This window comes from Hydra vulgaris, chromosome 12 (genome assembly GCF_038396675.1).
Source record: "Hydra vulgaris chromosome 12, alternate assembly HydraT2T_AEP".
Classification (NCBI taxonomy): domain Eukaryota; kingdom Metazoa; phylum Cnidaria; class Hydrozoa; order Anthoathecata; family Hydridae; genus Hydra; species Hydra vulgaris.
Genome location: NC_088931.1, coordinates 35007042 through 35020522, shown reverse-complemented (window position 1 = coordinate 35020522; position 13481 = coordinate 35007042). Strand labels below are relative to the sequence as shown.

General features: G+C 27.0%; 1 protein-coding gene across 1 annotated transcript in view; it reads left to right on the top strand.

Moving 5' to 3' along the window:
* LOC100202816 (platelet-derived growth factor receptor alpha) overlaps positions 1-13481 on the top strand; it is a 42227-nt gene that overhangs the window by 15057 nt on the left and 13689 nt on the right. The window contains exons 3-7 of the mRNA XM_065813049.1: positions 124-316; positions 409-542; positions 2979-3260; positions 7430-7590; positions 8052-8193. Of these exons, the coding sequence (XP_065669121.1) occupies positions 124-316; positions 409-542; positions 2979-3260; positions 7430-7590; positions 8052-8193 (912 nt within the window). The remainder of the gene's footprint in view (positions 1-123; positions 317-408; positions 543-2978; positions 3261-7429; positions 7591-8051; positions 8194-13481) is intronic.

Below are 13481 nucleotides of genomic sequence, written 5' to 3'. Positions count from 1 at the left end.
AAAATGGATAATCATCTTTTATATTGAAAATGGAATTTTTTTTAAACATCTTTTATATTGAAAATGGACTTTTTTTAAACAAAATTTTTGTTTAAAGTGATATCTATTGTGTGTATTTGATAGCCCCATGCTACATACTTCCTGATTTACAACGTTTTGGAAAAACAATGAACTATAATGTGGAGTTAGAGTATGAGTTATTTGATGAAATAGTAATAGTTTGTTCAACACCTGGCGCAAGCGGAGACAAAAATATACTTACATGGGTAAACAATATATCATCAGGTTTAAAGCAAACCGTTTTACGAGATGACAGGTATTTTTAATCTTACTGGTTATTATAAATTTTATATTCAACAATTACATTAGGCTGATGATGACAATGATGATGATGATGTATTTTTTTAGCTTTCAAACTACACCTATAGATAGATTGCAGTTAAAAATTTCAAATGCTAGTATAACAGATGAAGGAGAATATATTTGTAAAAGAAGTTATTGTAACATGACATCAAGTCGTTCTATCAAATTAAAATATAAAAGTATGTAAATTATATTTTCTATAATTGCTGTTAAAGTATTTAATTATTTACTAGGTTGCATTGATTTTTTATAGTACAAGTTAAAGCAATTTTAATATTGTTATTGTCTTAATAAATTAATCTAGATATAGTTTAGAAATAGTAACCAAATCACCTTAGTTAAAAAATTTTTTTTTCACATTATAATTTTTTTTTGTTGAAAAAATCTAAATAATATTAAAGGAAAATGTTTTGTTACTACAGCTTAAAACTTCGCCGACAAAAAGTTTGATGTGGGCACATTAATTTTAATTAGATGATTATAAAATTTAAAAAATGTCCAAAAGAATTTAATACATAGTGTATAGGGTTGATATTTTACAGAAAATTTTCTGGTAAATCGGTACAATTGTTTTACCAATTAACCAGTAAAGTTATTTTGGTAAATTTCAGTAAATGAATAAATTTCAGTTTTTTCTATACTAAGACAAGAAAAATTGATAACAAAAGCTGCAACAGGCTCAAAAAAGTTTAAGGTTTCAACTTTTTTCCTAAACCAAACAATTGAAGAAGTGATTTCAAGACTTACAGCACTGGGTGGATTTAGTTTCCATGCCATTATCTCAAATAAAATATCAGCTCTTTTTTAATATATTTTTTAATTAATAAAATAAAAATATTTTTAACATTGACTTATCCTCTTTTATAACAGTTTCTTTAAAAGTTTTATCATGCTTCTGTGGTTAAATGGTTTACTTTAAAAACAAATACACTTATAACTTATTTTTTTCAATGAAATAATACATCAACTTAATTATCTAAATCAACAAGTTGATAAAGAGTTGTTTTCAGATCTTAAATGCATTGTTTTTGATGTTTTGCTGTACCATAAGATTAGCATTATTTACAACTAAGTCTATTTAAGGAATTGCAGGAAAAAAAAGTGAATTGTTTTATTTCAAACTGTGTTGGAGTATAAACCTGAACAACAAAATATTCAAGTTTTTTTACAGATACGCTTGGTTTGTTTTCTCTAGTATATAAATAGAGGAAGCAAATAGCTAGAGTTAACTATCTTGCATAGTTGAGTGGTCCAATTTTATAAGCAGCCCAATTCCAGAAACATTACTGGAGCCAATGTCTGTACAATATTCAAATAATTGTCTTTTCAACTAAACTCATCTACTACCTGATTTTCAATAAGATCAAACAAAACTTGATTTTTATCCTCAATAAAATTTCAATGTGGTTCCTTATTGAAATAATTATTGATATAATTTCAATGAAAAATACAAAAGTTTTTTGATTTTTATGTCAACATCATTTTATTAACTACCATATGAAATATTTGTTGTTCTTTTGTTTCTTTAGCCAGCTAATCTATCAACAAACAAAAGTTCATATGTACCCTTTAGACCAATTTTTTACAAAGATAAGCTCTGTCTTCAAAAGGTGTTTTTGTGTTTCAAGGGCAAAGGCATACAATATGTTCTTTAATGCAGTTAAAGAACATATTGTATGCCTGTTTATAAAATGTCTATCCTTGTTACTACAAGGATAGACATTTTTTGAACAGGATTATGCAGAAAAACTGAAGAGCATCAAAATTTCTTTTGGCTTTGCCATGTTTGCTAATAATATCCTTAGTGAGTGCATAAAGGTTATTAACTTTCCTATTATTAAATTTGTCAGTTATAAGAGGTAAACTTGGATTTACTGTAGCCCAAATTGATTGTCATTGTTGCTGGTTAAGTTAATGTTGCCATATCTGCATTTGGATTCACATGAATAGAATAGTAGCAGTACTAAATAACCTGTCTTAAAGTGCTTAGATCCATTGTTTATAACTGAAAAGGGCCACCACAATACTTTTTTTTAATAACAATATCAATAATGTAAAGAATGCTTGGAACGGAATTAAGGAAATCGTTAACATCAAACCTTCTACTAATACTCTCCCCATCCTAATTATAGGGGGAGGAGGGGAGTCAAATAGTTAGATAGGGAGTAGACACAACAGTAAAAAAAATCATAGATTGGGGTGTTGTAATTGTTGGGGTGGTTGGAGATTTGATTGGGGGAAAAATTACAACTTCTAACCCCCCAATCTAATTGTCATTAGATTGGGGGGTTAGAAGTTGTAATTTTTCTTTTAGATTTTTTTCTTTCAAGTTTTTGAAAAAAGTTAATTTTTACTCATTGATTATTATAAATGACCTTGTGGCTTTTGATGGTTATGAAGATCACTTGAAAGTCCACTCTCAGATAATCAAGATTTAAAACTTGCTAAAGAACTGTTTTCAATTTTGAGAAAGATATATATATATATATATATATATATATATATTATATATATATATATATATATATTATATAATACACATTTATATTTATATATGTGTAATGAATGTAAATTATTATTTGAAGCATTTTAGTGTTTATTTAAAAAATGTTTAGAACCATATAAACCAATAATTTCCGTAAGCTATAGTGGAAAGCCTCAGAAAAGTAAATCAATTAAAATTCAATGTTTGGTGGATTCTTCTCCTTTATCCACAATTGAATGGTACTCAGGTGACAGTTTGTTGCTAGTTTGTAAAAGTTCGAAGAAACCATATACCAATTTGCAAATACCGTGTGAATATACCATACAAAATTTTGACAGCGATTCAAATTTTACATGTATTGCTAAAAATGCAGCAGGAAATTCATCTCAAAGTTTGACAATTTATGTTTTAGGTATGTGTTTTACTTTTTTAAAAGTGTTGTTGTTATAAAGTTGTTTTTTTATTTTTACTAGCAATTTGTGCAAATTTTTAAACTTTCTTATACCAAAAAAGTAAAAAACTTGTTTAAATCCATTATTTGCATTAATATTTAATACATAAATGCAAATATTGCATTTAATTGCAAATAATGATAAAACATCTGCAAATACTGTGATATAAAAAATTAACAAATTCAGGAATTATTTACAAGAGTAAGTTTTTCAAAAGATTTGCAGATAAGTGAACAAGTGACTGAGCCTAAAATAAGTAATTTACATGAAAATTTCACTCATAAAAAAAGTTTAAAAAACAGAGTTAAAAAGGGAGACCGAGATTAGTTTGAACGTAGTTAGAAAAAAAAAAATTTATGATAATACAAGTATAGATATATTATATATATATACTTGTATATATATATATATATATATATATATATATATATATATATATATATATATATATATATATATATATATATATACATATATACAGTATCGGACAAAACGAGTGCAACCAAATAATGCTAATTTAGTTTCTTTATATAAAAATGCTGCATTTTTTCAATTTAGAGAAATAACTATATAACTGTTTAGAGACAAAGTTCTTCAAGTTTTATTTATCCCAAAGTTCATTATTTGAACACGAAAATTAATAAATTAATCAAAAGTATTAAAAGAAGTTGATTTCCTTCTGGACAAAACAAGTGCAACTCGACAAAATGTTGACCAAGCTGTATTTCGCTATCAATATTTCGTGGTGAATCCTTTGTTGTCGATCACAGCCTTGCATTTTCAAGGCATAGATTCGATCAGGTGATCAATGAAACTTTGTGGAATCGCTGCCCAGACCTTTTGGATTTGTTCAAACAGTTGATCCTTATTACGAACACCTTCACGATTAATTCTGCGGTTGAGGATCTCCCAAAAGTTCTCGATAGGGTTGAGATCTGGAGATTAAGGGGGCCAATCCATCATCGATAGGTGGTTCCCTTGTAACCACTGCTTGACTACTTTTGCAGTGTGTTTCGGATCGTTGTCTTGCTGAAAAACCCAGTTTATTGGCATATTCCATTCAGCATGAGGTAACATAACATCTTTCAGGATATTTTTATACATGAAACGGTCCATTATTCCATCGTTTCGATGTATTGGACCTAGACCGTTAGCAGAAAAACACCCCCAGACCATTACATTGCCTCCAACATGCTTCACGGTCTTATGGCAGTAAAGTAAATCGAGGCGTTTTCTGGCCGGTCGACGTACACGGCAAATGCCATCGCTCCCAATGATGTTAAACTTCGATTCATCACTGAACAGGACAGTTCGCCATATCTGCACATTCCAGTCAATATGAGATGTAGCAAACAGGAGTCTTTTCTTCTAGTTTTTTAGTGAAATCAGCGGTTTCTTTGCAGGGCGTCGAGAAAACAATCTGGCTTCAACAGCACGTCGTCTGATTATTCGGTCCGATACAGGCAGCCCTAATTGCTTTTGTATCTCGACTAATGATATCCAGAGATCCTTCTTGACGGATCTGACGATCATTGAATCCTCTCTAGAAGTGGTGGAACGCGGTCTTCCACCTTTGTTATCTGCTGCCAACTTCCCCGTTGAACGATATTTGGAACATAGTCTTGATACGGTCCATTTTTTCACGCGATATTTATCACAAATACTTTTTTGTGACATTCCACTTACGTAATCGCCAATAATTTTCTTTCTTAGTTCCAATCCAAGACTGTCGGGAGCCATTTTTGCACTTGAAGTCATAAAAATAATAAAAATAAATAATCACACTTCTCAAGGCTTACCGTGTTACATTTACCTTGTGATGATACAATAATGCTCTGTGGAACACAACGTCTTGGTTGGATGTGGACTGTATTGATGTAATGAAACACATGTTGTATTTCACTTCTTCTATTGATGTTCTTCTATTGATGTTCTTCGATAAAACACTTTGATAAAACTCACTTTGATAAACTGTCTTGATAATACTGACTGATTGACTTCTATATACTGACTGAATTTCATGTCGATTTACATGTCTCTTATATAGTAAAATGAACCTGTGTGAACCTGTTCTGGAAGATTCTTAATGCTTCTTTTCGATGCTTCTGGAAGCTTCTGGATGCGTCTGGATGCTTCTGAATGTTTCTGGATATTTCTGGATGCTTCCAGATGCTTCTTCTGGAAACTTCTGGATACTTCCTTTAATTATTAAAAAACTTCCGTGACGTTGACACGGACCAGACTTAAGAAAATGAAACAAACCAAAAAAGTTGCACTTGTTTTGTCCGCTGCAAAATGGCACTTGTCAACGAAATTCTGCCTGTGTGCTGTCACCTGTCAGCTGATTGCTCGTGTCATGGCATGCTATGACTCCAGACTCCTGAACTGTTTGCTGTGGTAGTATAGTTCGTTTCGTTTTTAAGACATGTAAAATTAGGAACACTTTTTAGCATTGTTCGATGTTGGTTGCAAATGTTTTGTCCAATACTGTATATATATATATATATATATATATATATATATATATATATATATATATATATATATATATATATATATATATATATATATATATATACCTATATATATACCTATATATACATATATAAATCAATATATGTATATATATATATATATATATATATATATATATATATATATATATATATATATATATATATATATATATATTTATATATATATATAAATCGACAAATGTGTGAATGTTTTTAAAAAAAAAAGACAGAAAAACAAATGTCACATTTCCTTACTTTTACTTTAGCAAACGTTGGCGTTCGCTTAAAATTTTTAAAAACAAATGCATAACTTCAGTAATTTTTTTTCCAAATATTTATGCGATTGATAGTTTTTTATTTGCTATAAAAAAACATATTTATTATAATAAAACAATAAGTTGCTAAAATTAAAAATGCATTTTCGATGACTTTAAAAGACACAATGTTAATACTTTCTTCAATAGCATTATGTTTAAGCTTAATAATTAAGTACACAAATGAAGAAAGTATTTATGTTTTAGTATGGTTTTTACATGCGTTTACAAAAGCATGGGAAATTTTAGTTAAAATGAATGCATTTGTAATTACTTTTAAAGAAACCATGCTAAAACATTGCTTCCTTTAAAAGTGTGCGTTTTTTTTTAATTTTCTTATTATCTTTAAGTTGAAGTAATGTTTGCCTTGTTTTTTTAAAGTTTTGAAAAAAATTCATAAGATTTGCAGAAATATATATAATTTAATAGAATATATAGAACTATTATGTTTATTATAGTTTTCTTTTTTCACTGTGCATTTAACAGCACCAATAATATGATATTTTATTATTAAATACTTAATATTATAAATGTAATAATATCATATTAAGTATTTAATAATAATTTAATATAATAAAGTATTAAATATTTATTATTATATTACTTTTTTTAAATGTTTTAAAAAAGAAATGTCAAAACAACTTTTTTTTTATGTTTTTAGTTCCATTTTATTTAAATTTCTTCAAGCTTTTCAAGTAAATTTCAAGTAAATAAATTATTTTCAAGTAAATAAAGTATTTTCAAGTAAATAAATTTAACAAACTAAATTAAGAAAAATTCACTATTTTGTATTAATTGATAACACTTTACAGTCATATTGTATATTAGTTATCATTAATTTGCCCGCACTTTGCATATGCGTTTTGAATTAATAAAAAATGTTTAAAATTCAATAAGCATCTTTGATGTATCTAATTATTATATATCTTATTTATATATAATAATTAGATAATATATATATTATCTAATTATTATATATGTTATTAACTAGAATAAAAGTTATTTGAAAATAAAACTTCCTTATAAGTTAATAAAAAAATATTTAAATAAAAAAAAAAAAAAATTGAAAGAATTCAAAATAAAACTGGCTTATTAATGGCCGACAGCATGGGTTATAAATGAAGGTGTATGTATGTATATATGTATATATATATATGAAACAATAATATTATTATTAGGGATTATTATAGATAATTATAGTTCTTTTTTGGAGCAGAATTATTATTATTTTTTAGTTAAAAGTTTATATTATTATTATAAAATGTTTTCAGTATAATATTTTATGATTGGTGTTTTTAGTTCCTCCTCATATCTATCCATCCAAAGCAGAATCACAAAGATTTGAATGCACTGTTACTCAAGGAAATCCCTTACCATTTATATATTGGGAACGAAAAGTCATAAGTTGCAAAAACTCATGTGAAAGCCAATGGGTTAATATCTCATCAGAAAATGTAAAGGTATGACTTTGTTTTGAAAACGATTTGTTACAATACTGTTTTTTTTTAATTAAAAATGGCTACTATCACATAACATGTCATGAAATTTATAAAGATGCCATAATTATTTACTTTAGACTAAAAAGCATCAAATCATTTTTAGTACATATTTATACTTATGTAGTTCATGACTTGCAAAAGTATATTATAGATTCTAAGAAGTATAAAAAATATTGAATTAGAAATGTGCAGACAAACATAAAAGCATGATAAAATGAAGCTTATACTATGATTATGTTTTTGACCTTTGACATAATTATTATAAAAATATATACGTTTGACATAATTATGTACATACTTATGTAGTTATGCATGATAGTTTTAAATGAAAAAAACAAACTTTACTTGCAATTTTCCAATTCTTATTTGCAAATTTGTAATTAATTATTTTGTTACCATTATGATGACAAATTTGTATTTAGGTAGTGCCACCTACTTATGAACCTTCTTTTCATAGTGCTTTAATTTTTCAAAGTTCCTTTAAAGAAATGGGACCTATGCGATGTCATGCCTATAATTCTGAAGGAAATTCTTCTGCTGTTATTTCTTTTCATCCTGAGAAAGGTATTTTGATTTGTTGCTTTTTTAAAGTTTTTAATGATAAAATTCTAAGCATTTTTTTAATGATAAGTTATCTTGTTTTTTAAGTGTTAAGTAAAAACAATTATTCAATAATCTTCTTAACTGTAACAATTCTTCTATAAGAGGCATGTATGATAATATCTTGCTAATCTTGAAATATGTTTTAGGTTTTTCAAATAGAACTCAATGTTTTCATTAGAAAATTAGTTAAACTCATTTAAAACTCAAATTTAAAGTCTCAAAATTCATCTACCTTGAAACCACTCACCAAATCACATCCGCTTTAAAAAAGTTAATATTTATGCTAACTTTAACATGCAAAATGTCAGCACATCAATTTTACGGAAATGATTTATCTTCCTAGATTTTTTTGGTGTCTAAATGCAGCTATCCTTCATAAAAAATTCTGAAAAAAATGCTAATATATTTAATTCAAAATAGCTTTTGATGCAAAAAAGCAACACTATTTTTGGAATCTATAAGAAAAGATACTAGTTTATTCTTTGCAGCCTTTTTTTTATCACTTCCATATCACTTATCTATAAACAAAATGTTATAAAGCTGTATGATTGTGATTTAATTTTTGTGAATGTTAGACTTGTTTTTTGTTAATTTTTGTGCACTGTACACCAATAAAACCTTTAATTGGTTATTTTAATCAAATCATGAAGTTGTTAATCATCATTATCAACTATTGAGTTTGTTCACCCAACAAAGTGATTTGAATGCTTTTGATATATTGAATTATTTTGATAGAAGATAAACGAAACATCAAATAACATACATAATATATAAGGTGACCAATATCCTCATTTAAAAGAACACTTTAAAAATCTTAAGAAGAGTGCAGTGCATAACTAATTAAGTTTACGTGCTCCACTATTTCATGAGGGTGTTATCCTTACACATAAAGTTCTATTAGGTTTATAATTTACAAAATTATCCAGAAATTTATTAAATACGAATTGCTCTAATAAAATATTAAAACAGTAAAAAAAATTATTTTTTGATTTAGTCAAAAATAATACAAATAAATTTGATTTGCTGATTGCCAGTGAAAACAAAATATTTTGTATTTTTTTAGAACAAGTAGTTTTTTAAGAACAGTATTACAAAAATATTATTATTGATCCATCTTAAATGGATCAACCCGAAATCATAATAAATGTACGAAAAACTACTTAATAGGATGGGTATCTAAAACTGGTGACTTAGCAACAGGAAAAGGATAAACTAAAAAAACCAGATTATGAACTTTAGATTTTTATAGATTATAGACTCTGAAATTACAGGATTAAATGGATTGAAAATACAGGATTACATTTAAATAATTAGCATTACATATTGACAAACCAATATGTAATGCAAGAGACAAGGTAAAATAAAAGAACAGACTTGACTACAGTTGAGAAAAAGAGGGACATCTACAACAGGTTTACAAGGAAAGAAATCTATGGGCTTTATGTACAAAGATAGCATGTTACTATTAAATTCTCAAATTAGTTCAATATTTTGTATAGTTTCTTGTTAACGTAAAATTAAAATTAACAATTTTTAAGTGTTATGTTTAAATGCTACACCTAATGTTATAAAATATGGGCACAAGTTAATCATACTCTGCATGGAGTCCTTCGCCACTCTGAATTAATAATTATCATTGATGTTTATGGCCGTGGCAATTTACCTAAGGAAGGTCTTGAAGCAAACAATAACAATATACTAATTATTTAAAGCTTCTCTCTCATGAGACATCACCTCAAGAGTTTTGTATATTTGTGTGGATAGTAACTGTAATTTTGTAATTTTTGTTGCAGCTGTAAATATTTATCAATACATTTTAGTATTGTAACAATATTTAAATTGCCAAATATATATAAATACAAACAAAAAATGAAAAAAGTTGACACACTTTACTGTAATCTAAACCTTTTTTCTATAAAATGCTTCAATTAACTTTTAAAGTCAAATAAATGTTTATTCCTTTTTTATGATTCAATTAGTTAAATCTTGTGGTGATTTTATAGTTGTTGTTTTTTTAACTGGGTAGAGTCAATTGTAATCTTCTTTTTGTAAACCTTGAACAAGCAAAATGCTTTATTAGTTTCAACTTATGCTTTTTGAATATAGATTTTAAGTTGTGACTTTTGTAAAGTTGTGATTTTTGAAATTTTTATATAATTTTGCTTCTTTTGAAAGTAAGCAAGACATTTTTTGTTGATAGTATTTAGGGGTCTGTCTGATGTTTAAGCAAGCCTTCCCAAGAGACATGTGCGGTTTCCCGTCTCGTCTATCCACGAAAAAGTTTTTTATTTAGATAACTCGGTCATGGCCGTTTGCAAGTTTTGTTATATCAATCACTTCAATACTTTGCAAAAAATTCTAAGTTTGAAAAACAAAGAAGACAAAACTAACAAAATACTATTTTGTTATGATAACAGCCATTTAAAATAGGAAATTAATATAAATTTAAATAGGAAAAAATAAAAAAAATTGTAAATAATTTGTGAACTGTTAGCATTTTCCTTTCTTTAGGATAGTTTTTATTTTCTTTAGGATAGTTGTTATTTTCTTTAGGATAGTTGTTATTTTCAACAATGAAATTGGATAAGGCAAAGCCTTATCCAATTTCATTTTAAAACAGTTTTAAGTCAGTATAAAAAAGACTAATTTTCCTATATTTTATTTGTTTTTTTTTAAAAAAAAAAAGCGAAAATATAAATTGCTATTTGATTGTAAAATATATTTGCATAATTTTAATTTAACAAGTACATGAATGCTTCTATGTAATGTATGCATATATGTTTATATACACTCATATGTTGGTTTTATGTATGCATATATACGTATCTACCTCATTTGTTTTACTTTTTACAACGCTTTTTGTAGTTATATAATTAAATTTATATAATTAAAAAATTCATACAGAGAATGGCTGTGGTTCGAATTCCACAACTATCCAATTTTTCATTATTTTTCTTTTAAATCCAGCTGCTTGTATATATGTTTTGTAACCATTCATCTTTTCGTTTTTGTATATAAAAAATCTTTCTGTTGTGTGTTTTTAAATGATACACATCTTTTCGCATTCAGATTTTATATACCATTTAAGCCTCCCAGTGTATTTTTTAAGTGAGATGCACACAATATAGACATATTTTTTCAAGCTTCAATTATGTCATGACATCTACAGATTTTTCACATAACCTTAAATTGTTTCATATTACCTTTCTATTCCTGTACGTTTTTTATCCCCAATCTTTTAGCGCTTTGTAATTTTGGATACCTGTTGCATTTTAACATTCAGCTCAGTGCGCTTAACTCTACCTGCCCCCTCCCTTTTGGTCTACTATCTTATTGGTGAAATATGCATAAACAATTATTAATAATAAATCTTAGCATGAATTTTGTGTTTTTATACTGGACATCTATCCAACACCTTTTAATAGTTTTTAGCTAACTCTTACTCTAGTATAAACTTTTTTCCTTCTTCCCTGAGGCTCCTATAGCTGTATGTGTTTCACTAAAGCATCTGGTTATTGAGTCCAGTTGCGAATGATGTAACAAGTATATGTATTGCAAAAAAAAAAATCTTTTGAAATGCTAATCTTTTTTTTTTTAGGTGCCCCAAGAAGTCCTCACCGTCACATCACAGAGCACAGCGAATAAGTATTTAAAAGGACGTTTACACCTCCTTCCTTACCAATGTTATAAAACTTGCCCAGAGGTGGCATTGAACCATGGATCATGGTTAAACCATGGATCTCTAGCTTCTGAGTCAAGCGCGCTAACCACTGCACTATGGCTGCTTTTTAACAATTTAAAAAATAATATTCAAGCAGTACACAAATTATTTAATTTCCTAATTTTTTTCAATTTTTCCTATTTAAATTTATTTTAATTTCCTATTTTGTTAGTTTTGCTTTCTTTGCTTTTACCGCAAGGTATTAAAACTCCTCTTATAATGAAATTTGCAAAACCCATGATCAAGTTGTCTAAATAAAAAACTTTTTTGCGGACAAACGACACAGAAAACTATACCTGTCTCTTGGGAAGGCTTGTTTCAAATGAAGAAGAGTGCTGTCCATCAAGGATAACTTTTATACTACAATTGGTAAGAAAAGATTCAATAATTTTAAAAATGTTACCTGATACACCTAAGAAAAAAGCTTATGAAGTAGACCAGCATGCCAAACTTTATCAAAGGCTTTAGAAATGTTGAGAGCAATAACTTTGACCTCTCCTTATCTATCACCTAGAGTGAATTCTTACAAATTTAATTCCTAGACCAAAAATGCGAAAAATAAATACATCTATGCCAGCCTGATAGATAAAGAAGGGGTGCGAGGCTGGTCAGCAGATAGAATCTGTTTACCCCTTAATAGTGTATGTATATATATGCAATTTAATTTTTTATTAAGTCCCAGACAAAATGTCCAATCAAAACTTGTTTGGGTCATACAGTGTCCAATCAAATTTTTAAAATATAATTTTTATGGTTTTACGGAACTGAGTTATGCAATCGAAATCTTTGTCATGTTATTCAGTTTATTTAATGTTAGTCTAGTGAAGTTGTAGTTTCTTTTTTTATTATTTAGAATATTTCATCGCAGATTTTTGTTTTTTAATAAAATATTTTCAATTTAATTTTGTATGTTTTTTTAGATAGATTTAAATTTTCATTTTTTTTTTCTAATTATACTGATCGTTTAAAATAAACCCATTATGTGTAAATTAAATGTTATATTTTTTTATTTTATTTTAGTAGATATGTATTTTTTATGACTAATCTAAACGTTTGAAACAATTTTTCCATGTCTTTCTGAAAATATTTTGAAAGATTATTTTTTCAAGTTACTTTAAATTATGAATAAGTTAAATTAAGTCATGATTTGATTGCTTTATTATTTATTTTTGTTTCTATTTTTACAATGAATTGTTTAAAAGTTTTTCTTAATGTTTAAAAATGGGTCTCAAAAAAAGTGAAATTTTATAAAAATTTCAAAAATAGTAAAAAAAATTTATGGAAACACAAATTTAAAAAGTTTGTTTAAAAAAACTATGAAAATATGTACTTTTTTATTTTTAGTTTTAAAATGGTAGTTTTTCAGCGATAAAATTAAAAATAGTAATCTTCATATAAAATGATTATTATTTTTAGAATTTTTTTAAAATTTCACTTCTTTTGAGACCCAATATGATATGCTTTTGAAGAACTTTTTTTTAAAAAATATTAGGGACCCGTCTGATGTTTAAGGGTCTTGAGCAACCCC